This window comes from Arvicanthis niloticus, chromosome 26 (assembly GCF_011762505.2).
Source record: "Arvicanthis niloticus isolate mArvNil1 chromosome 26, mArvNil1.pat.X, whole genome shotgun sequence".
NCBI lineage: Eukaryota > Metazoa > Chordata > Mammalia > Rodentia > Muridae > Arvicanthis > Arvicanthis niloticus.
In genome coordinates this window covers 32,794,740-32,818,279 of record NC_133434.1, presented here as the reverse complement: position 1 = coordinate 32,818,279, position 23,540 = coordinate 32,794,740, and the positions used below count along the sequence as shown (strand labels likewise).

The window sequence follows — 23,540 nt, the reverse complement described above, 5'->3', positions numbered from 1 at the left end:
CACACTGGGAGGAGCTGCTGGTTGTACTGGCTGGGGCTTCCAGAAAGCTAGGACCCTTGGCTCTGTGCCCAGGGACCATGTTATGCTTATTGTTTGAGTAACAGCGGGTCCCTTCTCCTCTCTGGAACCTAGTTTTTCTGCTAATGCCTTGAAGAGCCAGCAGTTTGCAAGGTTGAAGGAGACAATGGATATTTTGTTAGAAGGCAAAAGTTGAGTTTGACTGAACTCACAAGTGTTGCCTGGGATGCCATGACAGACACCTGTAGGGTATTACAGGGACCACGGGAGAGCAAGAGACCGACTCCGCCCCTTCCTGGAGCTTATCTTTTAAGAGCACAAAGAACATACACTCATGTGAATAAACACCTACCCACTTCTGTCATCATGTAGAGGCCCGAGCTAATTATTCTGGGAGCCACAGGAAGAGCTGAGGGCTGAGGCCAAGGCTGGAGGTGACAGAGGACAGACACAGAGAATGCTGGGTGAGTCTTCCCTGAGGGTGGGTGAGAACTGGAGCAATGAACCCTGAGGCTGGATGAACAGCATAGCTAACGGGGAGGGGGGGTTGGTCCTGTGTGTGAAGGGGATGAGGGGTCCAAGAGAAGCATGGGGTTCAGGGAAAGGTGTACCCCACTTGCTACTCAGAGAACAATTGAGCAAGGCTGGATCAGAGAGGCTGTTGCAATGGTCCAGGCAAGAAAGGCAGCCAGCACTGGAGGAAGTCCAGGGTAATGGGAAACTTGAGAGCTTAGGAGGATGGCTTTAGGGCTGGGACAGAAAGAGGTGGTGGGAACAGGGGCGGGGCATTTTTCTCCTTTGTTAAGTTCTTGAAGGTTCTGCCCTAACTCTGCAGGCTGTGGGGTGCAGTGTTGGGGGGGGGTGCAGAAGCAAGCAGGTGGGTCTAGCAGGCAAACCTATGTCCAACCAGGTATATCTAGCCTATCTCTTGGCTGAGCAGAGCCCAGGTTTTGCCATCCTCACCGGGCTGGGAGAGGAGTGGAAGAGACTGAGGGTGGCCAGGTACGTCCTTCCCTCACGCCAAAAGGTAGAGAGAGCCCTCTTATCCAGGTGACTCTTCTCTTCACACATGCTGGTTTAGACTATCAGCAGGTCAGAGCCACACCCACCCCTCAGTGATTGATTCCGGTAAGTACTTGTGACCTGATTTTGGTCAAGGAGATCAGAGAGAAGGTTGGTTGGGAGCTTAATGGGAGGGGTTAGTTACATCTTTCTCATTAAACAAACAAACAAACAAACAAACAAGCTCTTTATTGTCCCTTGGTCATATCTCTGCCGGGAACCTGGGAACCCCTAGGAGCAGCTAGATGCCTAAATGGTCATAGCTAGATGTTAGAGATTCTGTCTTTAAAGCCACCACGACAGCATCTAATGCTGACGCTATTTGTGATGCAGGGCAGTAGATAGGTCATCTGACTAAGGTTTCTGTGGGATTCAAGCATCAGGTGCAATGATAAGCCTGCTTGCGCGTCCGAGTGTAAAGCTCTGAAGGAGACGGAAGGGACTCTTAGCCTGGGCTAGCCTTTGTGTTTCAACAGCCTATTCAGGTACGAGTTGATAGGTCTGGAGGAATCGTATAGACCTACTGTTGATTTATTGAAGGCCACATAGCTAGCAAGCCACATAGCTAGACTCCAACCCAGGTCTGCTGGGTCTGGCAGCCCCTTGCCCAAGGGAAACACACAGTGCTCCAGGATGTCAAAGGACCAGCTTTAGAAATAATCTGGTTCGGTTCCTACCCGCCTCAACTTCAAAGATGAGGGAGGAGGCTCAGAAGGGACCGGGTAGGGGACTGTGTGCTCTCTAGGCCCAGGGCATCTGTCTTGATACTGTTTTTCTTCCCAACATGTCCCTCTCTTGTTCTCCCTGCAGGTTCCTGGACATCTCTGCACAGGTTGCATACAGCTTTAAACCTCATCCAGCTGCCACCGTACTGGGAAGCCTTAAGCAAGTGTCTTGTTAGTGTTGGGCTCTGGCTTTGAGCACTGGGAAGTCTGCCGTGAGGAGTACCTCCCCCACTCACGTGGAGTTAGGGTAGTGGTAGCCGGTGGTCAAGCCTGGAGAGGCTCACTCATTAAGGCAGGCAGTGCCTCTCGCCTCTCGGGACAGCTGCTGATCGGCCCGTAATTTTCTGTGCAAATGCAGGGCCATGTGTGAGATGACTCTAGGGAAATCAGGCTGAGGATTGGTTTGGGTTTGAAGCTGTCCCTATGATCCCCCTTGATCCCACCCCTCCCTGCCTACCACCACTCTTGCTTGTGTCTCAGCCGTCTTTAAATGTCTTTTAAATGAGAGCTGGGGCTCCAACAGAGTGTCTTGTTCTAATTTTAGCGGGCAGATGATAGGAGGGACTTCTAAGAACACCCTGTCTTCCAAGCCTCCTCCATCATGTGCAGTGAGCTCTCTGCAGGAGTCGTCTGTAGGAGGTCAATCTGACCACTCCCCAGGCCCAGCCACAACCTGTGTACCTCTTCTCCAGCGTATTTAAACATATGCCTTCCCGCTCATTCCCAACGTACATTACATCTTGGGTTATACTATAGACTATACTACATATATGGTTTCACTGCCCTGGACCAACACTTTCATCTCAATACATCAAGACCAATGGGCCAGTGAAATGGCTCAGTGCTGAAGAGGAGGCTTGCTGTCAAAGCTAGCCCCCTGAGTTTGATCTCTGGAACGTATGTAAAGCCGGTTCCATAAAGCTGTCCTCTGCCCATCACATGTGTGCTGAGGTATGGATGCCCCTCCCTATGTTATGTATACACACACAATGATAATGAATTAAAAGAAAAAAATACCAAAAAGTAATGACTAAGTTGGCACAGTGGCACATGCCTGTCACCCCAGGGCTGGAAGGATAGGATGGGCAGATGGAGAGTAAGAAGCCAGCCTGCGCTATAGGAGGAGATCCTGTCTCCAAAGCAAGGTGTGGGGGGGGTCGCGACTTGCCTGTCCTAACTATCCAGACATCGACACTCCTTTCCTACGGTTAAACATATATTACAGAGGCTGAGAAAATGGCCAAGCCTGTGAAGACCTTGCTGGAGACCGGGGTTCTGTCCCCGGCACACGTGTATAAAAGCTGGGCAAAGTGAGCACCGACGATCCCGATACAGAGAGGCAGAGACAGGAGGATCACTGGGGCTTGATGGCCAGCCAGGTTAGCTGATTCAGTGAGCTCCAGGTTCAGTGAGAGACTCTGTCCCAAAAGAGTAAGGCGAAGAAGGGCTGGCAAGGTAGTTCAGTGGGTAAAGCTGCTTGCTGCCAAGTCTGATGACCTGAGTTCAACCCTTGGGATCCATAAGGTGGAAAGAGAAAATTGAGTCCTATAAGTCAACCTCTTGACTTTCTATACTTGTGCTGTGGCATGCAAGTGCCCCTCCTCCCCAAAATTTAAAAACCTAGGAGCACTAAAATGAAAAAAAAAACCTGGGCATTGACCTCTGTTGTCCACACATGTGCACTCATCACCATCATCACCATCATCACCACCATCATCACCACCACCACCACCATCACCATCATCACCAACATCACCATCACCACCATCATCATCATCCTAAGGGTTTCACACCTACAGTTATGGATCCCCCTATTCTTTTATCTTCCCCAGCCCCTGGTAACACTATTGTATTTTTGTCCCCATGACTGTTGACTTGAGGTGCCCTATGACAGGTGGAATCCACACTGTTTGTTGTCTCCTCTTCCCTTCTGGGCATAGCTCTGATAGTCCCTGCTGGCTCATCACTAGATTAGACATGATCTGGGTAACTGTTCAGTCTCTCTGGGAGTCCCGAGGGCGGGTCCTGTGCAGCACACAGGGACCCATGCTGGCCAGCAGTGAGGTAGAGCAAATGCTCCCAGCAGTCAGCTGAGTTGCTGGCGGATGCCATGATGAATGAATGGAGTCACGGTCGGGAAAGAGCCATACCTGAGGATACCCGTTCTGGCTGACCCGGGGCACATCGAAGTTCATTGGCGATGCGATGGGGAAAGACACCTGGATGAGGGGCAGCCCCACAGAGGCAGGGTCCTGCCTGGCCTGTCTGGCCCTGGAGAGGCAAGGAGACAGTAGTTACCCCTCTCTGACCCATGGCCACCCTGACATCTGGGACTCACACTTAATTTAAAAATTAAGACTTAAGACTCTGGGCTGAGGAGAAGGGGAGAGCGCAGTGGCCCACCTCGCTTAGGCCAGAACCTTGTGATATGCTGGTGAGTTCTGGCACAGGCTTTGTGAAAGCATCTTTGGTCAGGAGATGACAGCTGTAGCTCCCAGGCTCCCCTAGCAGGGTCCTGAGGTGTACCTTGGCCATATCAGAGTCAGTCAGCTTTACTGTCTTTAAAATGGGCCTTGCGCCGGGCAGTGGTGGTACACACCTTTAATCCCAGCACTTGGGAGGCAGAGGCAGGCGGATTTCTGAGTTCGAGGCCAGCCTGGTCTACAGAGTGAGTTCCAGGACAGCCAGGGCTACACAGAGAAACCCTGTCTCGAAAAACAAAAAAAACCCAAACAAACAAACAAACAAAAAAAAATGGGCCTTGCCTTCTGACTTCATCTTTGAAAGACGTTAGCAGTGTTCCTCCTCCTGACTCATGGGAATCTTGGCTTATGCTTAAGGGGTGAAGGGAGCCTGTGGGGGAAGGTGCACACTTGTGTCCATGTGTGCGTACGGTGCTTGCAGTTTGGGTCCATTGGTGTATGCTCACTGCAGCAGGCCTCGTGTCATCTGATTTTGGGGATAACCAGTGGCAGAGCCCTGAACCTGACACGGAGAGGGGACTGTGGGGTGGTGGTCTTGGAGTGCCACGCTTGTTTGAGGGGCAGAGATGCCCCTGGACAGGAAAAGGGACTCTCTTGGCCTCCTTAACACTGACTCCTTCTTGCTTTTCAGGGTAGACTCCCTTCATGCACAGAAATCTCAGGAGAGATTCCCCACATTCCTTTTCCAGGGGCTCAAGGTCTTCTGGAAGAGAAAGGTGCAGTCTGATGTGGGGAGCTCACTAGGGCCTCGGATCAGGGTATGTGGGGAGCATAGAGGGAACTTAGGAGAAGGGGAGGTTTTGCCCATCCCAGCCCCCGGCCCTCCTCAACCAGCTCCAACTCACTTGAACTCAGTATAGCAGGGAACTACCCGAGCGATTACCACCATGGGTTTGGGGTTGTTGACTAAGGGTTCGTTGACTCCTCGAAGAAAGACCTGGAGAAAAAAAGAAGCAGGTGAAGGCTTGTGGCTGTGGCCCTCCCAGAGGCACAGCCAGCCCCTTCCTATCCCTGCCATCTCTCCAGCCCCCACATCCCTACACTTGCCATGATCATGTGATCATCATGCTTCTGCCTATACCTGGGACCTGGTCCCCCTTGCCCCTGCTCCCCTTACTTCTCTACTTCAGGAAGTCACCCTCTGGGTCTGACTGGGGCAAGTGCCCCTGATTTCCTAGGGCATTATTGGAATTCAGCTGCCCTGGGGGGTCAAGGCGTACAAGCTTCAGTCCAGGACTGAGAGGAGGTCCAGACAATTATGTGCTCTGGGGCAAAACTCTGGTCATGGAGCCCCCCTGGGTTTCAAGAAGGGGTTCTCTGGTGAGAGCGTGAGATGAGGGGATACTTTGTAAACCAAGGGCACTAAGCCCAGGACAGGTTTCACCAACTGCGTTGGTCACACGGGAAACTTTCTGATTTGGTGTTTATCAGCTCTGTGGTCTGTTCACTGCAGGGCTTCTCCCAGCAAAGGGTGGTTGGGAAGTCAGTCCTCAGCATGAGCGTTGCCTGGTCATCCCTCATGTCATGGCTGTAACCATGTTGCCAAAGCCTGAAGGGTAGGTGTTTGCCTGTCTGCTCCTCTACCCACATTTTCTGCCAGCTTCCCAGGTCCTTCTTTTTACTGCAAATCTCTCTTTCTCTCCTATGCTAACACATTCTTGACCAATTTCTCTTCCTGGGTGTCCCCACCCCTACCCTCTGTCAATCCATCCTGACTGCTGCCTGTCCTCCACTAGGTTCTGCGGTGGCACCCCTGGCTTCCTTCTGGCCATTGTCACTAAAGCAGCCATTCCCATGGCCTCTGTATTTATTCCTCCTCTGTAGCACTCATCAGAACTGGAGCTTCTAACTTAGCCTTTGTTTGTTCTCTATTTGACATAATTGGCATGTGCAGACACAAGCATCTCAGTGACTACTGTCTTCCCAGCTTTTAGCAGAGAGCCTGGCACAGAGCTGATGTTAGCAAGGTTTGGTTGGGACATATTGAAGAGGAAATAGAGACTGATAAAGGGAGAGGGGCCTCTGGGCTTCTGAGTGTTAAGGGGAAGGACGGAGGGAGAGAGAGACCTGGGAACAGACTGGGAGAGACACAGTGGCCTTAGGGAGGGTGGAGTTGAACCAGTCTCAAGGGATGGCTATGTCCTAAGGAAAAAGGCAAGAAGGGCAGGGGCCCTTAGGCACAGCTGAGGGGTCATTCTCTCCCTGGGATTGCCCCAGCTGGGAAAACCTTGGCCAGACCCACACCCACACCCACACCCACACCCAGACCCTCTTTAGGCTTCAGTTTTCCAACCTGTACCCTGAAATTTTGGGTCTTCTGGCTCTAACCTCCAGTACAAAAAGAAGCCCAAAGGTGGGGGCTTACTCTGAAGGAAGCCCTCCCCTTACCTCATTACCCTTCCCTTCTACCTGGACCCATCTTTGCTGGGCTGCTGGTGGCTACCTCCACACTGGTGTGATCTGCTAAGTACTTAAATAATCCTTAGTGCCTTTGGCTTTCAGTGGAGCCTCCCAGTGAGCCTCTGACGTCACTGGAGGTCTGTCAGGCCCTATTGCTCACAAGAACGCCAACAGGTATGAGGGCTGAAGGTGATGGTCTAGGTATGTCTTTAGGGGATGGATAATTTGCATCTGCTGTGTGCTGACCCTGGTCAGGTATGAATGAGACAGCAGTGCCAGCACCCCTGCTAGTGACAGCCTGGTGAGTAGCAGAAGCAATTTCTTTTCCAACCGTGTCCCGTCATCTATCATCAGCAAAAGAGGGCCTGCAGCTGTACTGAAGACACAGTAGGGAGAAAGGTCTGTGCTGGATCGGGGAGTGGGTGGGTGGGCTGCTGTGGGCAAAGGAACTCAGACTCTATTAGACAAGTCAGAGACTGAGGCAGGGGTGGGGCAAGTCCACAGTTGTGGGGATGTGGCCCCTTCCCTGGATGAAGCTTGGGCACAGTAAGGCCATCTTGTTTTGAGTCTTTCTTGTTCTATACGTTGGACTGACTGTCAGTTCTGTGACTCGGGATCTCTGGGCTCTTACACCAGAACTCACTTTGTGTCTCAGTGTCCCCTGATGTGACGTGGGGTCTAGAGAATAATTACTGCCTTGTCAGATTCATGATGTTACGTGGCAAGGGAATCAAATCAGGTCTGCTGGGGTAGGGAGAAGGCTTGAGTCAGAGACCTGTGGATTGCACATGGTTATTTGTGGATGTGAGTCTGTTGCCTAGGGAAAGGCTCAGGGTCTGGATCCCTGGGCCATGTGTGCCTCAAGTATCAGTCATTCCTCCTGAAGAGGTCCTTGAGCTGAAAGGTGAGCGGTCATGGTACAGGGCAATGCCTGGTCTGCCAGTTCATGAGGGTGTATGAACAGCTGTCAGAGAATGACTGAGTGAATGACCTTGCAAATACTCAAGCACAAGATGAGCCAAGCATCAGGAAGGGCTGGGGTGATTTCATCTGTGAGTCTTAGCCCCTAGGTCATTACCTCAACAGGGAAGAACAGGACTGAACACAGCCAGGGGCTGGACCAGGGCATGGGAGATAGGCTCTTCCTTGTTCCCAGGAGCACAAAATCCATGGGAATCTATGTTGCTTCCTGAAGTATGTGGGGACACAGCTGCCACTCTGCCCTTCTTCCTCTGTCCAAGGGCAATATGGGGAGGAGAGGCCAGGCCACTTTGGTCCCAATCAGGGATTGTCATCACCAACTCAGGTCATTTTGTTGTTGACACTTTTAATATTTTTAAATGTATTCTTATTTTGTGTGTGGTATGTTTGTGTGTGGGAGGTATGCTTGTGTCACGGTGCAGTGTATGTGTGTGTGTAGTACAGAAAACAACTTTGTAGAGTCAGCACTCTACGAATAGTTCAGGGATTGAATTTAGCTTAAAAGGTTTGCATAGCAAAGCTTTTTCCCACTGATCCATCACACGAACCCCACAAGCTAATGGGACCTGGGAAGGTCCCATTGCTTTTTCTCTGTTTGATTTCTTTCATAGACACCCCTGCTTCATATGCTTAGGTCATTTAGAGGTAACTAAGTATTCTATCTGGTACCCCAATGCTGGTACCTCCAGAGCTGTATGGTCGCAGCCAATGTAGCGGGGTAGTAAGCTGCCCTTCCGGACCACAGTGGCATACAGGCAGGTCTTGGCAGTGGCTTCACCTTCTCTCTCAGACTGCATGGGGGTGAAGACAGGATAGAAGGTCCATAGGAAGCAGAGTGTCTAAGGGGGCAGAGCTTGGCCATAAATCCACCCCTGTGTGGACACTCGCTTAGCGCTGCTCCGCTGGGACTCCAGCGGTAATTAAAGCTCATGGTCCCTGGGAGCCCTTCCAAGAAGATCATCCAATAAATCTCCCCTTTTTCCATTTGAATATTTCATTGCTCTCACAGGGACTACCGCTTGCCTGCTCTCTTGGTGAAGATGTGGTAATGAGCCCGGGGCTGTAAGTGGACACAGGGTTAGGGGCCTGGCAGATGCTCCAAGAGGCCAGATTCAGGCCTAGCGCAGGGGTCTCTTGGGGTCTTTGCTTCTCTACCTGACCTGGTGCCCCTTCTGTAGTCCTGGAGCCCAGGAAAGATAATGATCTCTGGTACCACATAGTTGAAAAATTGTTTGGCAAGAGGATTGGTGCCAGGGCCTGAGGGGAGGAGTGGGGATGGGAGCCACACACGCTCAGTGCTTCCCATGTGCCAGGCACTTCAGCCAGCACCACACTGGAGCCTGTCCAGAGGTGCCTTGTCTCACCTTTGCTGTGGGGCAATGGAGGGCCTGGGTAAACTGGCCTCCCGTGGGCATACAGCTTGAAAGGGGCAGAGCTGAGACAAACCCAGACAATCCGATTTCACATTGTGCTTTCCTTTGAAAGGAAATGCATGTCCAGGGGAGAGCAAAGGGAGGTTTCTGCTCCTCCGTGGCCCAGCACCAGGCACACAGTAGGTGTTTAATAAATACTTGAGCAATCAGAGGGAATCTTCTCTTTCACCAATCAGCACTAAGGAATCCAGTCCGAGGCTGAGAAGCTGGTCTCTCTATTCTAGGTTGATGTTCAGTTGTCCCCCTTGCAGGGTTCATCCTGGGGAATGTTTACCATACACACACACACACACACACACACACACACACACACACACACACATACATATACATATACATATACATATACATATACATATATATATATATATATATATATATATATATATATATATATATATTCCTTCTCTGGCTTGGGAAGAGCATCACCTAGACCTACCCTCAATGCTATCCTCAGAGAACTAGGAACATAAAAGTACTTACTTCCCATCAGATCTCCCCTACCCAGCCAGAGGTAAGGCCCAGAGCTAGGGCTGGCCCAGGCTTACCTTTTTAAACTTAAAGTGGTATGGGTGGAAGACGCGCAGGTATTTAATGGGGATTTTATAGGACACCAGCTCCTCCTTCTTATTGTTGTCCATCACCTTGAGGATTACATCTGGAGAGGGGGAGGAAGCTTTTCCAGTGATGTGAGGCAGTGAGGGGTAATGGGACCTTGCTGAGACCAGAAGGAGAATGGAACACATGGAGGGCCACATGCCTTTTCTATTGGCATGTGGGCTATTTTCTTAGAATTGTAACACTCCATTCTGGAGGGAGGGAGGAGGAGGGAGGAGGGAGGGAGGAGGGAGGAGGGAGGAGGGAGGAGGGAGGAGGGAAGCTCATATAACTCAGGAAGACTACAAAACAAAAAGACTTAGAAAATGATGAGACGCACAAGCCCCTCCCTAAAGTTATAACAGCAGTCGACACCTGGCAAAAGGAGACTCTCTGGTGGAGTTGCCTGAAACTTGGTCCAGAAGCTCTACGATGCAGCTTTTGTGCATTGCCACCCATGCTGAGGGTGAGCTTTCCAGCCATACAGCTGTCTCTGAGTCACCTGTGCTCCTGTAACTGCGATGGCTAGCTTTTTGTCAACTTGGCACATGCTAGCATCATCAACAGTTAGGGAACTGCCTCCATCAGACTGAACTGTAGCCATGCCTCTGGGGGCATTTTCTTAATGGCTAATTGACGTGAGGGGGCAGCCCACTGTGGGTGGTGCCATCCTTAGGCAGATGAGCATGGTCTGTATGAGAAAAGTAGCTGAGCAAACCAGAGAAAGCAAGCCAGTATGCAGAGTTCCTGCACTGAGTTTTGCTCTAAGCTCCTGCCTAGAGTCCCTGCCTTGGCTTCCCCAACAATGGACTGTAATCTGTAAGCCAAATAAACCCTTTCTTCCCCAAGTTGTTATCGGTCAGTGTTTTATCACGGCAACAGGGAAGAAAATTAATACAGTAAGTCCTAAACCACATTCCTTGAAGTAACCTAAATAAACTTACTACTTGTCCATCAAGCAAAACGTGAGAGGGATCATTAGTTTGTCATGATACACCACCTGGGGGTAAACATTTGTTTCCCCAGGGAAAGTCACACAACACATGTATGTGTAGGAAACATACATGTGCATACAACCCTCCAGGCATTGTCCACATTCCTATCCAGGGCAGGGCTTCATATCAGGTGCTGTTAGCTTTCAAGTCCAGGAACGGGCACACCAAGTGCAGTCACAAAGGGCTACAGTCATGCATGAACACAGGGATACAGGCAAGCAGTAATGTTAGCATGCTGTCTAAACTCCACCCCCACAGTTACCTGGCAACAGTCAGGTAGGCCTGGCCCACTATAAAAGGAGCTGCTTGCCCCCTCCTCTTTCTTCTTGTTTTTGCTCTCATGATCCTTCTCTCTCCTCCCCCCTTCCCCTTCCCTGCTCTCCACGTGCTCATGGCCGGCCTCTACTTCTTTCCCCTTCACGCCCCCTCTCTCTTCCTCTCTCTGCCTCTACTACCCTCTTAACTCCCCTCCCCATGCCATGAATAAACTCTATTCTATACTATACCGGTGTGTGACTGGTCCCTCAGGGGGAAGAGATAGATGCCTCTGCATGAGCCCACTGAGACATGCCCTTCCCCCACACCTCTCCACACACCCACAGAACATACTCTCTTTCTCTTTCTCTTTTTATAAACACATTAAGTAATAGTGCAGAACTGCAAGACCAAGACCCTATCTCTTGGTCATATACCCCACCAGCCCCTCGTGTGGGATGGGAAGGAGGGTGTCCCTCATGTTTCTGAAGACCACCCCCAATCTAAGGAGCTATAAAAAGTCTCCCCCATGGGGCTGGAGAGATGGCTCTCGGTGTCAGGAGCACCACATGCTCTCCAGAGGACTTGAGATCAATTTCCAGCACCCACATGGCAGCTCACAACACTGGTAACTCCAGTTCTGTGCTGTTCTGGCCTCCGTGGACACTGCGTGCACGTGATGTGCAGATGTACAGGCAGACAAAACACCCGTACTCATAAAATAAAAATAAATAATTAAAAAAAAGCCTGCTCCACATAAACTAAATTCTTTGGGGAGGCTAGATTTTATTTATTCTTATGTGTGTGTGTGTGTGTGTGTGTGTGTGTGTGTGTGTGTGTGTGTATGAGTGTCACCTCATGTACGCATGTTCATCACAGGAGACATTTGTACCTTCAGAGGCAAGAAGAATGTGTCAGCTTCCGTAGAGCTGGAATTCAGACAGATGTGAGCTGCCATGCGGGTACTTGGAAGTGGACCCAGGTCCTTTTCAATAGTAGCTGGTGCTTTTACGCACGGAGCTATTTCTCCAGTCTCTCCTCCAAAGACATTAAAATGAAGATCGACACACCATTTAGTGAACACTTTTACATTGTCTTGTAAAATCAAACTTTAAGGAGAAAGCCAACGTCCTGGAAATGATCATGGTACCCACTCGTGGGCACCTGCCTCACCTTCTGGGCATGGTGAGAGCAAGTACCCAGCTATTGTTCCTATAAATTTTTATAGTACACATCATCACCTCTCTCTCTAAAATACGATCAATGGCACTCAGGGGCCATAGAACTGGAGCAACATCCTACAGCCAGGAGATGGGGGTGGGGGGTGAGGAGACTGGATTGGCGACTCTTAATGCGTTTTCTCATTCTTGGAAATCTGTGATTTGAAGAGGAGGAAGAGATGGGGGATTGAGGAAGAAGAAGAAGGACAAAGGGGTTGGGGAGGGAAGATGAAGCTGGAAGGAGGAGAAGCTAAAAAGGAGATCCAGAGAAAAATGTGCAAGGGGGGGGGCTAGGAATATGCTTGAGGGGTACCCTTCCCCAAAGGACATTCCAGTACCAGGAAGGGGTGCTGCCCTAGCCCTGTGCACCACTCCCATCCGCAGAGCTGAGTGACTAGAGAGCGGGAAGGAAGCTGCTGTTCTTTCTTTCTCAGTCTTTTTGTCTTCTTCGTTACAACTACCCAGAACACATAGAGAAGGGACGGCACTTGCCAAGAGCAGGCTACATGGGATTCATACCCAGTAGGAAAGAGACACCAGAAAGTCTCACAGTTGACCAGAAGAAAGTATAATACCTCCAGGGTTTGAAGTCTGTATGTAGGTCTGGGTTCCCCTACCAAGATGCTAATTTCTTTCCTCTAGGAAGTCACTTAGCCTCTGAGTTTCTGTATAACATTAATACTTTAAACAACCCAAACAGAAAGAATCTTACCCAATCCCTAAGATTGCTGAGGGATGACTGTGTGCATATGAATGAGAATCCTCCCACCCTTCCCCCCAGTTCTCACCAGTTCCCCTTGTTAACCATCCGAGGCTCCTCACACACTCACCCATCTCTGAGCAGACCTGAGAAGATCTCTGCTGGGGTATCCCAGTATTCCCAGCCAAGATCAGACCATAGCTGCCAAGGAAGCTGTAAACTTATACCCGCTTTGAGCCCCACAAACCATAAAAAGATTTTATGAGACCTTGCATCTGCCGGTTTTAGAGCTGGCTGCTTTGGTAGGAAACCAACTCTGAGCTGTAACTAGGGGAAATGGTCAGTCGTTCCTACCATGGTCTTGTCTTCATGTTCCAAACATGCTTCCTTAGCTTCCTGTTTGGGCACTGAACCTGTCCTTCCTCCTTCCGCCACTCCTTATGTGTGGTCAACACAACATCTTGGCTACCCACCCACTTTGGCCTTGACCCAGGGTCTAAAACTCCCCTTTCCTTGTATTAGTGTGTCCTTGAGCTACCTCCCATCCTTCTCTTGCCTCTCGGCCTGGCCCACAATTCTCTACCCCCACTGTAGATATCACCACAGCAACCAGTTCCAGCCAGGTTCCAACGAGCAGCTTCGATCTGCAAAGAGGTGCCTGCCAATAAACCCTGACTCATGTGGTCTCCTCACCCTGCTGTCGCTCCCGTCTCTCCTGTAATTAGTCCCTGCCTCCTGCTACACAAAAGACCCAAGACTACTGACCTCCTTCATCATTTCACCCCAGTTGTCCATGGCAGGAGGGGGTCCATTTGCATCACTACACACACACACACACACACACACACACACACACACACACACACTAGAGAGAGAGAGAGAGAGAGAGAGAGAGGAGGGAGGGACAGAGAGAGAGAGAGAGAGAGAGAGAGAGAGAGGGGGAGAGGGATAGAGAGAGAGTGAGGGAGGGACAGAGAGAGAGAGAGAGAGAGAGAGAGAGAGAGAGAGAGAGAGAGAGAGAGGGCTACAGCACAGACAGCAGATGCTATACAATGATATGCACACCAACTAGCCAGTACGCAGGCCCTCACAACGGAATGAATGTATGAGCACACGTCTGCATCTGTGTAAAATCCCAGGTTAAATTCCCCCCTTCTTCTGTATCTTCTCAAACCACCCCACAGCTCTGCTACTTTTACAGGAAGAAAACTCTTCTCTTGTCTGACTACAGCCTTCTCCCCGGGTGCGGTGCGGGAGGCCACTGCGGTTATCTGTTCCCTCTCACAGTCTCTTGACTGTTGTCAGCTTTTAGTTCTGGGAAGTGAGAAAGAAGCCCTGCCTAAGCCCCTGGGGAGAGCTCAAGGGGAGCAGTAAAAGTCTGCCCTCTCTTGTAGAGCCACCTGCGAGAAGGGAGGATGGTGTTCTGACTGGCTGAGTTCAGGGACACGGCAGGGGTCCTCAGCTCTAAGCTGCAAGTTCCCGGATGCCAGTGCTCTCAGGCAGATCTGACACCAGCAGTTCATACTTCAGTATGTCCAACCCAACCTCTCACTTGAGGTGTGTGTGTGTGTGGGGGGGGGGACAGTAGATAATCCCACAGTGAGAAACACACAGGGTACACTTGCATGTGGGTATACTGGTACCTGGTCCAAGACCCAGGGAGGGCTAGCCAGGGATGAGAACAATTCTAGCTAGAGGCATTAATCAAACAAACCCAAATTCAGCTACAACCTGGAGCTTCAGTGACACAACCCAGGACTTGTGCTCTTTAAATCCCCTAAGCCTCAGTGTTCTCTTCTAAGTAGCCTAGTTCCTCTTAGGAGGTGGTGAGTCAAATAATGGATGCGTGGGGACGTGCTACAGAACGATAACTCGCCATTTCAGTGGGACATGGCAGTAATAACAACCATGAAAATAATCACAACCATCATAAAAAACGAGAAGCCCATATTGTCTGGAAAATTCACTTATGTGAAACAACTCATTTTTCCAGCAGGCTGGGGAGATGAGGCGTGATGGGATTATGATTTTTTTTAAATGCTTTTATCGGAGCCCAGGGAGGTGTTCAGCTGGTCTCCAGCTGTGTTGAGAGAGCCTGCTTTCTCATGGCAGGTGGGGCTCCACCCACTGTGTCTCCCACATGCCAGTGCCCAGCCCCCAGCCTCACCTTCCCGTCCTGTGTCCTCTGCCTGAATCTCCACATTCACTGTGTCCCCCCAGATGGGGGCTCTGGTGGGTTCTGAGGTCACAGAGGTCATCGCTTGAGGGCTGTAATTGTTGGCTTTCTCTGATGTGGTTTTTCTGGGGAGGAGGGGCAGTTGAGTTAGAGAGTGGCTTCTCCTTGGCCTTCTCTGTGTGGACAGGGTAGACAGAAAAGTGGGTATCTCTCCCCACACAGACACTCATGTCATCCTGGCCTCAATGGATGCCCGGCTTCTCCCCTCAGCTGTCCTTTTTTGGTGACCACACCATCTTTCTGGCTGCTGCTGGGGCCTTTGCTTAGGTGCAGAAGCCAGAAGTTCAAAATAAAAGCAAGACAGATGTTATACCTGTCTGTGACTTCCTCCCCCTTGCCAAAAAGGGCTCCTGGCAGGCACCTACAGGCACAAACCCCATCTGGACCCTCTTCCTTGGGGTCTGTTCAGTGGGAGAATGCTTCTGGATGACAGTTGGCTGTGTGCCACCCACCTAAGTGGCTCACTCCTGGCTTTCATCCTCTAAGTGTGTGGCCCAGAGTCCCAAGCTGGCCCAGATGCTTCAGTTCTGAATCTTTTCAGTGGGATAGACCCATCCCCTTGCCTCCCGCGATCCCCACTGTGTTTAGATCCCTCTACTGGACACTGGGAACTGGGTGCAGGACAGAAAAGAGAACTCAGTCTTTGAGCACTCAGACTCCCAGGGGCAGGTTGTGCAGGTGAGGAAGGAGCCTGGGTTCCGCAGTATAGACAGTAGGTGTGGGCGATGATTGTCCCTGCGATCCAGGGCCATTTTAGCTCGATAAAAGAATTAAGACCCTCGTGTTATTTTCAGGTTGGAAATGGTGCTGTTATATGAATTATAGCAATCACGGATGATCAGTGCCTGATCCAGCCTGCACAAGGGGAGCTACACTACACACCCAGCAGGGGCGGGGCCTGGTGCATCTCCCTCTGTCATCCCTTTGTCCTACCTCTGTGACCATGGCTGATTGGGGGGTGCCACATGAGTTCTTCCTGCCACTTTTTATTTCCATTCTGTCTTAATAGCCGTACCTGCAAAGCCATAGAGCAGAGGCCTCCCAGGCTTTGGCATCAGCCCTCCATGCTGGTATAAATGCACAGAGATGCCTCAGCTTCCCACGCAGGTGCTATGCACCTCTGTCAGAGGCAGAGGAAGACAGCAGCAGCAGCAGCAGCGGCGGCGGAAATGTGGGCATTAGGACACGCAGGAAGGAAAGCAGGCCCTCCCACATGTCACACATCACAAACCTGCCCCCTCACAGGCTCATCCTTGGGAACCTCTTAGGGATTCTTCAAATGACTCCATGTGAATAGAAAATATAAAACCAAGAATGTGGAAAGTCAGGACTGGACTGAGATGGAACCTGCCCTTGCCAGCCTGTCTACTCCCTCTGACCCCTGTCCTCTCTCCTCCTTTATCCAAGCTCTGGGAGTTTTGCAGGAAAGAGTCAGATGTTAAAAGATGTCAGAAGTTAGATAGAGCTTTCCCTCAGGACCAGAAAGAGTTAAGTCTCCCCCAGCCTAGCCAAGAGGTGATCAGGAAAGGTGAGTGAGCTGAATAGAGGCGGGGAGGATGCCCAGGGGAGGGGGGTGGGTGGGAGGAAGCTTTTAGCAAGTGGGAGAGTCTTTCAGGATAATGGCTTTTCCTGGCACAGTTGACTGACTCCTCTGGGCCTTGATGAGAATTTAAACTGGAGCCGGGGTGGGGGGTAGTGGGGTTGGGACATGGCAGGGAAGAGCCTTCTGATTCTTTCCAGGATGGAAGTCAGGGACCAAGTGACCCCTGATGCCCAGTTCCAATTCTGAGAGCATTGTGATCTTGCACCTGGCTGAATTCTAGGCCCAGAGGGAGCTCAAGTGTTCCAGTACAACCTCAGAGTCCATGGGTTCTCTCTCAGACCTTATCCCTTTCAGCTGTCTGCAAGGATTTAGGCTCCTCTCTCCCTCTCTCTAAAGCCCCACCCTTGCTAAACAACCTGGCAGCTTCAGTCCTGGGCTGAAGGAACTGGTGCCTGTTTTCTCAGGCCTCAGACCTAGTCCAGCCTCAGCAGGATGGGACTGGCTTAGTGCTTAGAGGAGAGGTGCAGCTACTTTGAGCTGTAGGAAAATGTATTCCCTCAACAAGGCCTACACCTCCTTCAGGGTGCATGAGGAGTGTGTCTGATAAATTGCAGGCCTCTGAGCCTGTATCACCTGGGGCTCCCATGCCAGCCTTGTGAGAGGGGCCAGGTCCAAGGGCAACTGTGAGTGGGAGGGAAGGAGAAGCTTCTTGTCTTTTTATTTTTCCTCAAGGTCACAACTTAGGGAAAATGCAGTATCTGCTTCCCACGGGCTGCTGCTGAGGGTCGGAGAGGTGGGCAATCAGCAGACACGGATGGAGGCTGGGGCATGCACATGCACACACACACACACACACACACACAGATTGGCATGTGTGTAAATACATGTCGTTTCAATTTGTATGCCCCACTATATACCCATTCTCTCCCCTGACACTGACCTCACGTGTGTATATGCATGTATATACATGTATGTATGAATATGTACATGTATATAGAGGCTAGAAGTTGACTGTCGGTATCTTAGTTCTATCTCCATCTTTTTGGAGACAGGATCTTTCAGAAAAGATTTGGCTAGACTAGCTGGCCAATAAGGCGCAGGCATCCTCCTGTCTCTTCATCCCCAGTACTGGGTACTGGGAATTGATCTGAACTCAGGACCTCATGACTTGCACTGTACTGGCTGAGCCATGGCCACCCCCTCTCCTTACTTCCCTGGCAGTCTGCTAGCCTCCTGCTGCCAACACTGTCCCCCGGGGCCCATCTGAACCCATCTCCCCCATCTGCCCTACAGTCCTTTCAGAACTTAAAAGAAACACTACACAGGAGGCCTGGCTTCTCTGAGTCAGTCCCAGGACAGACCACCAGCAGAGCAAAGCAAAGAGAAGGGCCCCATTTCAGTCTGTTCTGGTTGCTGGGGCGCTGGCAAGCTTTAGCAGGATTAATAGGACCAAAGTAATGTTCCAAGAACCATGGGGAAGGAGGTGCTCAGGAAGGCTCTGAGAAGAAATGAAAGACAGGTCTTTAGACGGGTACATGGCAGACTGAAGGTTCTGCACCCCTTCAAAGTGGCCCACCATGGCTCACCCAGAGACATGAGGAAGACAGGTTCAGACTAGGTGTTCTTGAGGTCAGCTTCCAGGACCAGGCAATCGCCCCTCCCTACCCCACAGCCTTCTTCAAGACAGCCCCTGAGCCAAGGACACCAGCTTCCTCATCTTCTAAGAAGCAAGGGGCAGCCAGACTCCCAGGCCTCAAGTGTCCTGGTAGGCATTTAGCAGCCTAAAGACCTCTCCCCAAGGTCAGGGACCGAATTCTTATCTCTGAGATTATCTACCATGGCTAGCAAAGGAGGAGGCAGGGCTCACAGAGGTGGCCCCAAGGACAGGACCCTTTCTATAGGGAAGGCTGGCAGATTTGGAGGTCAGGAGCCAGCTCAGGGCAAGTCACAGGGTGAGCAGGCTTTGGGCAGTTAGGTGTTTGGGCCTCCTGAATGAGCCCTTTCTGGAGTTCTCTTTATTCCAGACCACATTCAGGGTCCTCTGAGGTCACATAGAGGAAGGGAAATCCCTCAATCCTTTGGACTCAGCTAAGTCCCGTGCAACTGCTGGGCAAAAGGCTGCACCCAGGGAATCCTTAAAGAGAGGGGGGCTGATCTGAGGCAACCCAAAATCCAACCAAATCCAACCCCAATCCCCTTCTCATCCCTCAGTCACACTTCTTCATTCCTCTCTCTTCTGGCTCCAAAGCGGTTCAAGCCCTTGTAGACTCCTGGATAGCCAGAGTCTGTCATTTAGGGCATAAACGAACTGTTATCTTTTGTAAAGCAATGGGATCTCATCTTGAGATTTATTGATTAATTGCACACTAGTGAACCATCACTAATTGCTGCTTACATCTGGTAGGCCTCTGTGCTGATTACTAATTACACCTGGTGGGCAACGGTCCTGATTAGGCTGTGTCAGTCTGACAGAAACTTAGATATTCCTGGGAAGAGAGAATCTTAAGCACTTTCCGTTATGAGCAGTGTCATCCTTGGGCAGGTGGGCCTGGGTTGTAAAAGAAATGTAACTGAGCAAGCCAGGGAAAGCAAGCTAGTAACAAGCATTGGTGTCTACTTAAGCATCTGCCTTAAGTTCCTGCCTCGGCTCCTCTCTTGAGGGACTGTAACCTATAAGCTGAACTTGGTCCTTTCTCTTCCAAGTTGCCTTTCGTCATAGCATTTATGGCAATGTGGAAGCTAGGATAGCCTCCACTCACAGAACAGCTGACTGGAGCCAGGAAAAGTGTAAGCTGAGGGCAGGAGTCCCCTGCCGATAGGAACCTAACTCTGCCTTAGCTTTGGAAACAAAAAAGGACATCTGGTCAAGCCAAAACTCTTTAAAGGTCAGGCCGTGTGTGGTGGTGCATCCCTGTGATTCTGGCACTTGGAAGGAGAAGAATACAAGTTTGAGGCCAGCCTGGTCTAAATAGCAAGTTCTAAACCATCCTAGGCCAAAACAAATTGACACTTTGCCCCCCCCCCCCAATTCCTTTCCACTTCAGCTGTTCTTAGAGGACCTTCTTATGGGGGTGGGAGCATCATCTCTTTTTGGACCTCGAAAAGTAGGGGATTTCCCTGTATGGTCCAAGAGGGAACTGGGGTCAACAGAGAACAATGTGTGGGGTAAATTTAGAGTCAACCCTGTAAGCTGGACACTGTCACATCCTCTTTCTTCTGAAAGGGACTTCTCTGTTTTCCAGAGATTGTTTTGTCTCTGAGGCTGGGGACAGCATGGGACTGAAAGTGCTGCTATGTATGTCACAGAAGCCTCGGGTGTGTGTGTGTGTGGGGGGGATCATGTATCTTGTGTATCATCATTGGTGAGGTTCTCAGAAGTCACCATCTTAGGACAGGGAGGCAACAAAATCCTGTGTGGGTGAGTGACAGTCCCCATGACAGGCTGTGGGCCTGGCTGAGACAACTTTAGAAGGTCTCATGTCCTGAGATTCTCTCAACAGGTCAAGAATTGACCATCCACTCTTACAGCAGTCCCTTACTTCTGAAAGCAGCCCAGGGGGAGACCAGGCTAGACACTGAGGTGAACTTCCCAGCTTCGGAATTCTTCCTGAATGTTCAGATATATTATTCCTGACCTACACCCTAGTTCTGAGATCTAGGATATCTCCTCGCCCAAGTGCTGGGGACTGCCCAGGTGTTCTCATGAGCGGAGACAGTGTCATCATACCAGCTCCTTCCTCCTGTGTACACTACTGACTTCGGGGGCAGGGACCTAACTAGCCACACCTCAGGTGCTCATATCTCCTAGCCTGGGCCAGTGGGTCCCAAATTAGTGTATGTGAATGGGGACACCGGATGACTGGAAAACACATGGAAGTGGCTCTTTCCCTTGAAGCTGTGTTGGGCATCCCTGGCTGAGATGCTGGGACCCTGCCTGCTCTGCAGCAGCTTCTAGCCCCACCCTGGAAGCAGAAGGCAAGCTCAGATTCCAAGGGCTGTCCCAGTAGAATAGTCTTAAAAACACAGGGGAGCAAAGCCTGGCTGCGGGGGACTGGACCTCTTCAGATCCAGCTCAGATCTTGGCCTCCCCATTCTCACAGGGCCTCATAGCTGGATCTTGGCTCTGGTTTTGCTAGACACACAGGCCGCGCTCTGAGTCCCCAGCCGCAGTTCTGAGGTAGACTTTGGACCAAATTCTTCCAATACCTTCACAGTGCCCAGAGCATTGATTGGCCTAAGGTCTAAAGATGCCTGGGAAGATCCAGCAGCCTTTCCCACACCCGTTAGCTCCCTTTCTGTGGAAACAGGAGAGGGAATTTTTGCCCTCTGTCCTCTCCAGAGATAGACCTCATAGCTTTCTGAGGACTCCAGGCTGATCCCATTGAAGGCCAGGGGAGGCAGATTAGGGTTCAGGCTGTTGATTTGAGTCTTTGCTCCACTGCTATGGAATCAGACTTGTTCCCTAAGCATTCCCTTCACTAAGGGTGTCCTGTAGCTAATGGTCCCACACGAGATAAGTTGGCTCTGTCCTACATGCCCATGAACAGGGCAGGGGGAGGCACAAACTGGATCCAGGGACTTCTGGAGTTTTCAGAGTGCAGTGTGTAGGTGGAAGAGACCCCAAGGAGGGAAGGGGCACACAGAAGAGGCCCCACTGGAGCTGAAAGCAACAATATTTGCAGTCATGGACACTAGAGGAAAGGTTAAAGGCAGGAAAAGGAATCTGGCTCTCCCAGAAATGAGAAACGTGGCCCCAAGAAGAGGAGATATCTGTTCACCCAAGCAGAGGGACAATGCCAGGGGAAGTCACTCTCCTGGGAGAAGAAAAGCAGCCAGCAAAGCTGGACGTGGCATCAAGTCTGAGCTGGGCGGGGGGGGGGGGGGGGGGGGGGCGCTATGATGGGCCACTGCATTTTCTAGCTGACCAGGGCTGTCGGGCTTGCCTTGCAAGCACTGATGGATTTCACATAGAAATCTAGACTTCAGCCCTGAGTACAGACAATACAAGCGGCTGTTTCCCCCAAATCGGAAATCAGAAGGCAGTTGTTTGTGTGCAGGGTGGGGAGCCAGGGCCCTTGGCTTTGCTGGGCTATTCTACAGCCTAAAACATCACACACCGATGACCGATTATGTCACAGGGCTGGCCCAGAAGGTATGGACTTTCGCATTGTTAGTGAAGCCCCTTCTGAGGGAAGCTGTGTGGCAGGATGATGCCTGCCACACAGCTCGCCCTCTTCCAGGCGTGCTTGTTTCTGTTGGGCAGCGTTGTCCTCCAGGCTGTATCTCAGGAGTCTGGTGCCCTGGAGAGAGCTCATGGTGTCAGGGACTGAAAGTTCATTTCAGATTGAGTCCTCCAGGGACAGGTGCTGAGCTGATGGGGGGAACATCTGGAAAGAATGCTTGTAACTACAGTCTGGCTGGGGTGGAGGTGTCTCAGGACAGCCCCACTTCAATGACCGCCACCAGCTGTGTTTACAGCTCTGGGACATAAGGAGGTTCTCACCGAACAAAAATTTGGAGGCCCGGAGACTGAGTAAAACCATATGGAGCAGGTGTGGGCAGGAAATCAGGCTACAGCATTGACGCCTTACAGGATGATGGAGTCCCAGAGCCCACCCAGGATCTGCTCTGCAGTCTTGTCTCTTTCCCCAGGGGCATCCTTCTGGAAGACAAGCCTTGATCTCTGCTAGAGTCAGTGGTCAGTTGGAACTGTTATCTTTATCGGTTCCACTCCACGGCAGCCCATCTCCTCAGTCCAGTCCTTTACTCTGCAGGGCCTGGGCCTTTTTTGCCTACTGCAAGGGGATAATGTTATTTCCCTCTCAGGGCCCTGCTGTTATGAATCTATGGGAACCTGGATTGCTGGTGCTTCAAACAGGACGAAGTTACACAAGGGGATCACTTGTCCCCTGGAACTGTCCTTCAAGTACGGTCACTATTATTGTTAGTTTGGCCGAGCCTCACCCCACAGTTTCTGTCACTGGGACTCAGCCTCTACCTGCTCTGCTTAGACGTTTTCTCTCTGAAGCTCCTTGGCCAAAGACAGGCAGGGAGGTCCAGGGCACAGGCTAGGTCTCCAGGTGTTCACCGAGCCTCCGTGGAAGGCTGAGTTAGGGCCTTGATGCCAATGTCCCTCTTCCAAGAGGAGCAAGGGATGCATGAAAGGTCGGTGTAGCTGGGGGGTTTAAAGGACTTTGGATTTTGGAATCCTGCATCCTCGCTTGGGGACTTATTTGCCGCGTGACCTCAAGGACCGTAGAAATGCTCTGAGCTTTGGGAAGCTTGCATGTAAGATGGGGTCTGAAGCCTATAAACTCCCTGGGCACATTTGTCATTTACTTCTAGTGCCCCTTCCAATTAGTCACAAGGACAGAGCCAAAGATCGGGCTCAGTGTGGGCCAGGGTCAGGGCTCACTCCTGACTATGACTGTCTGGGCCCTGACCTGCTTCTCACCCTCAGTTCAGCTAAGGCAGCCTGGACACATGCACAGGGGAACCACCCAGGCTGGCTCTGTCCCCACTCATTAGCTCGTGGCAGCAGGCAGCCAAGGTAGCAGCTGCCAACATTGGCACTCCTTCCCCAGACTTTGGCCAGGGGTCAGAAGCTGTAGGCCACCTCCTAGTGCTCCCCCATCCGGCCTGCTGGGGCATCCCCACCTGTCAGGACCACTACCTTCCTGGTCCCTGCTGGGCTGTGACTGACAGATCTCTTTGTGCCAGGCTGGAAGATAGGTGCTGGACACTGGACAAATTAGGGGAGTCCTGGGGCCTGGGCACTGACCCAGCAGAACTGGGTGTGGAGTCTGCCTTGTGTAATACAGCTAGGGTTGTAAAGAACAGAGAGTTTCCAGGCTAGAGAGCAAGCCAGACTTACCAGACTTGTACCAACATG

At 51.1% G+C, this 23,540-nt stretch overlaps 1 protein-coding gene and 1 long non-coding RNA gene across 10 annotated transcripts in view; one reads left to right on the top strand and one right to left on the bottom strand.

Annotated features, from left to right (window-relative positions):
- The window catches only part of LOC143439333 (uncharacterized), an 8,693-nt gene extending 5,898 nt beyond the window's left edge, over positions 1-2,795 (top strand). Inside the window, exons 2-3 of the long non-coding RNA XR_013107620.1 lie at positions 391-482; positions 1,891-2,795. This is a non-coding gene — a long non-coding RNA (uncharacterized LOC143439333). The remainder of the gene's footprint in view (positions 1-390; positions 483-1,890) is intronic.
- Positions 1-23,540, bottom strand: part of Ccdc33 (coiled-coil domain containing 33) — a 110,861-nt gene that overhangs the window by 56,500 nt on the left and 30,821 nt on the right. For all 9 annotated transcript variants that reach the window (XM_076925545.1, XM_076925546.1, XM_076925549.1 and 6 more), the window contains 5 exons: positions 15,037-15,170; positions 9,651-9,760; positions 8,353-8,460; positions 5,134-5,225; positions 3,956-4,076 (listed from right to left, as the gene is read on the bottom strand). In XM_076925545.1, the coding sequence (XP_076781660.1) occupies positions 3,956-4,076; positions 5,134-5,225; positions 8,353-8,460; positions 9,651-9,760; positions 15,037-15,170 (565 nt within the window). The remainder of the gene's footprint in view (positions 1-3,955; positions 4,077-5,133; positions 5,226-8,352; positions 8,461-9,650; positions 9,761-15,036; positions 15,171-23,540) is intronic.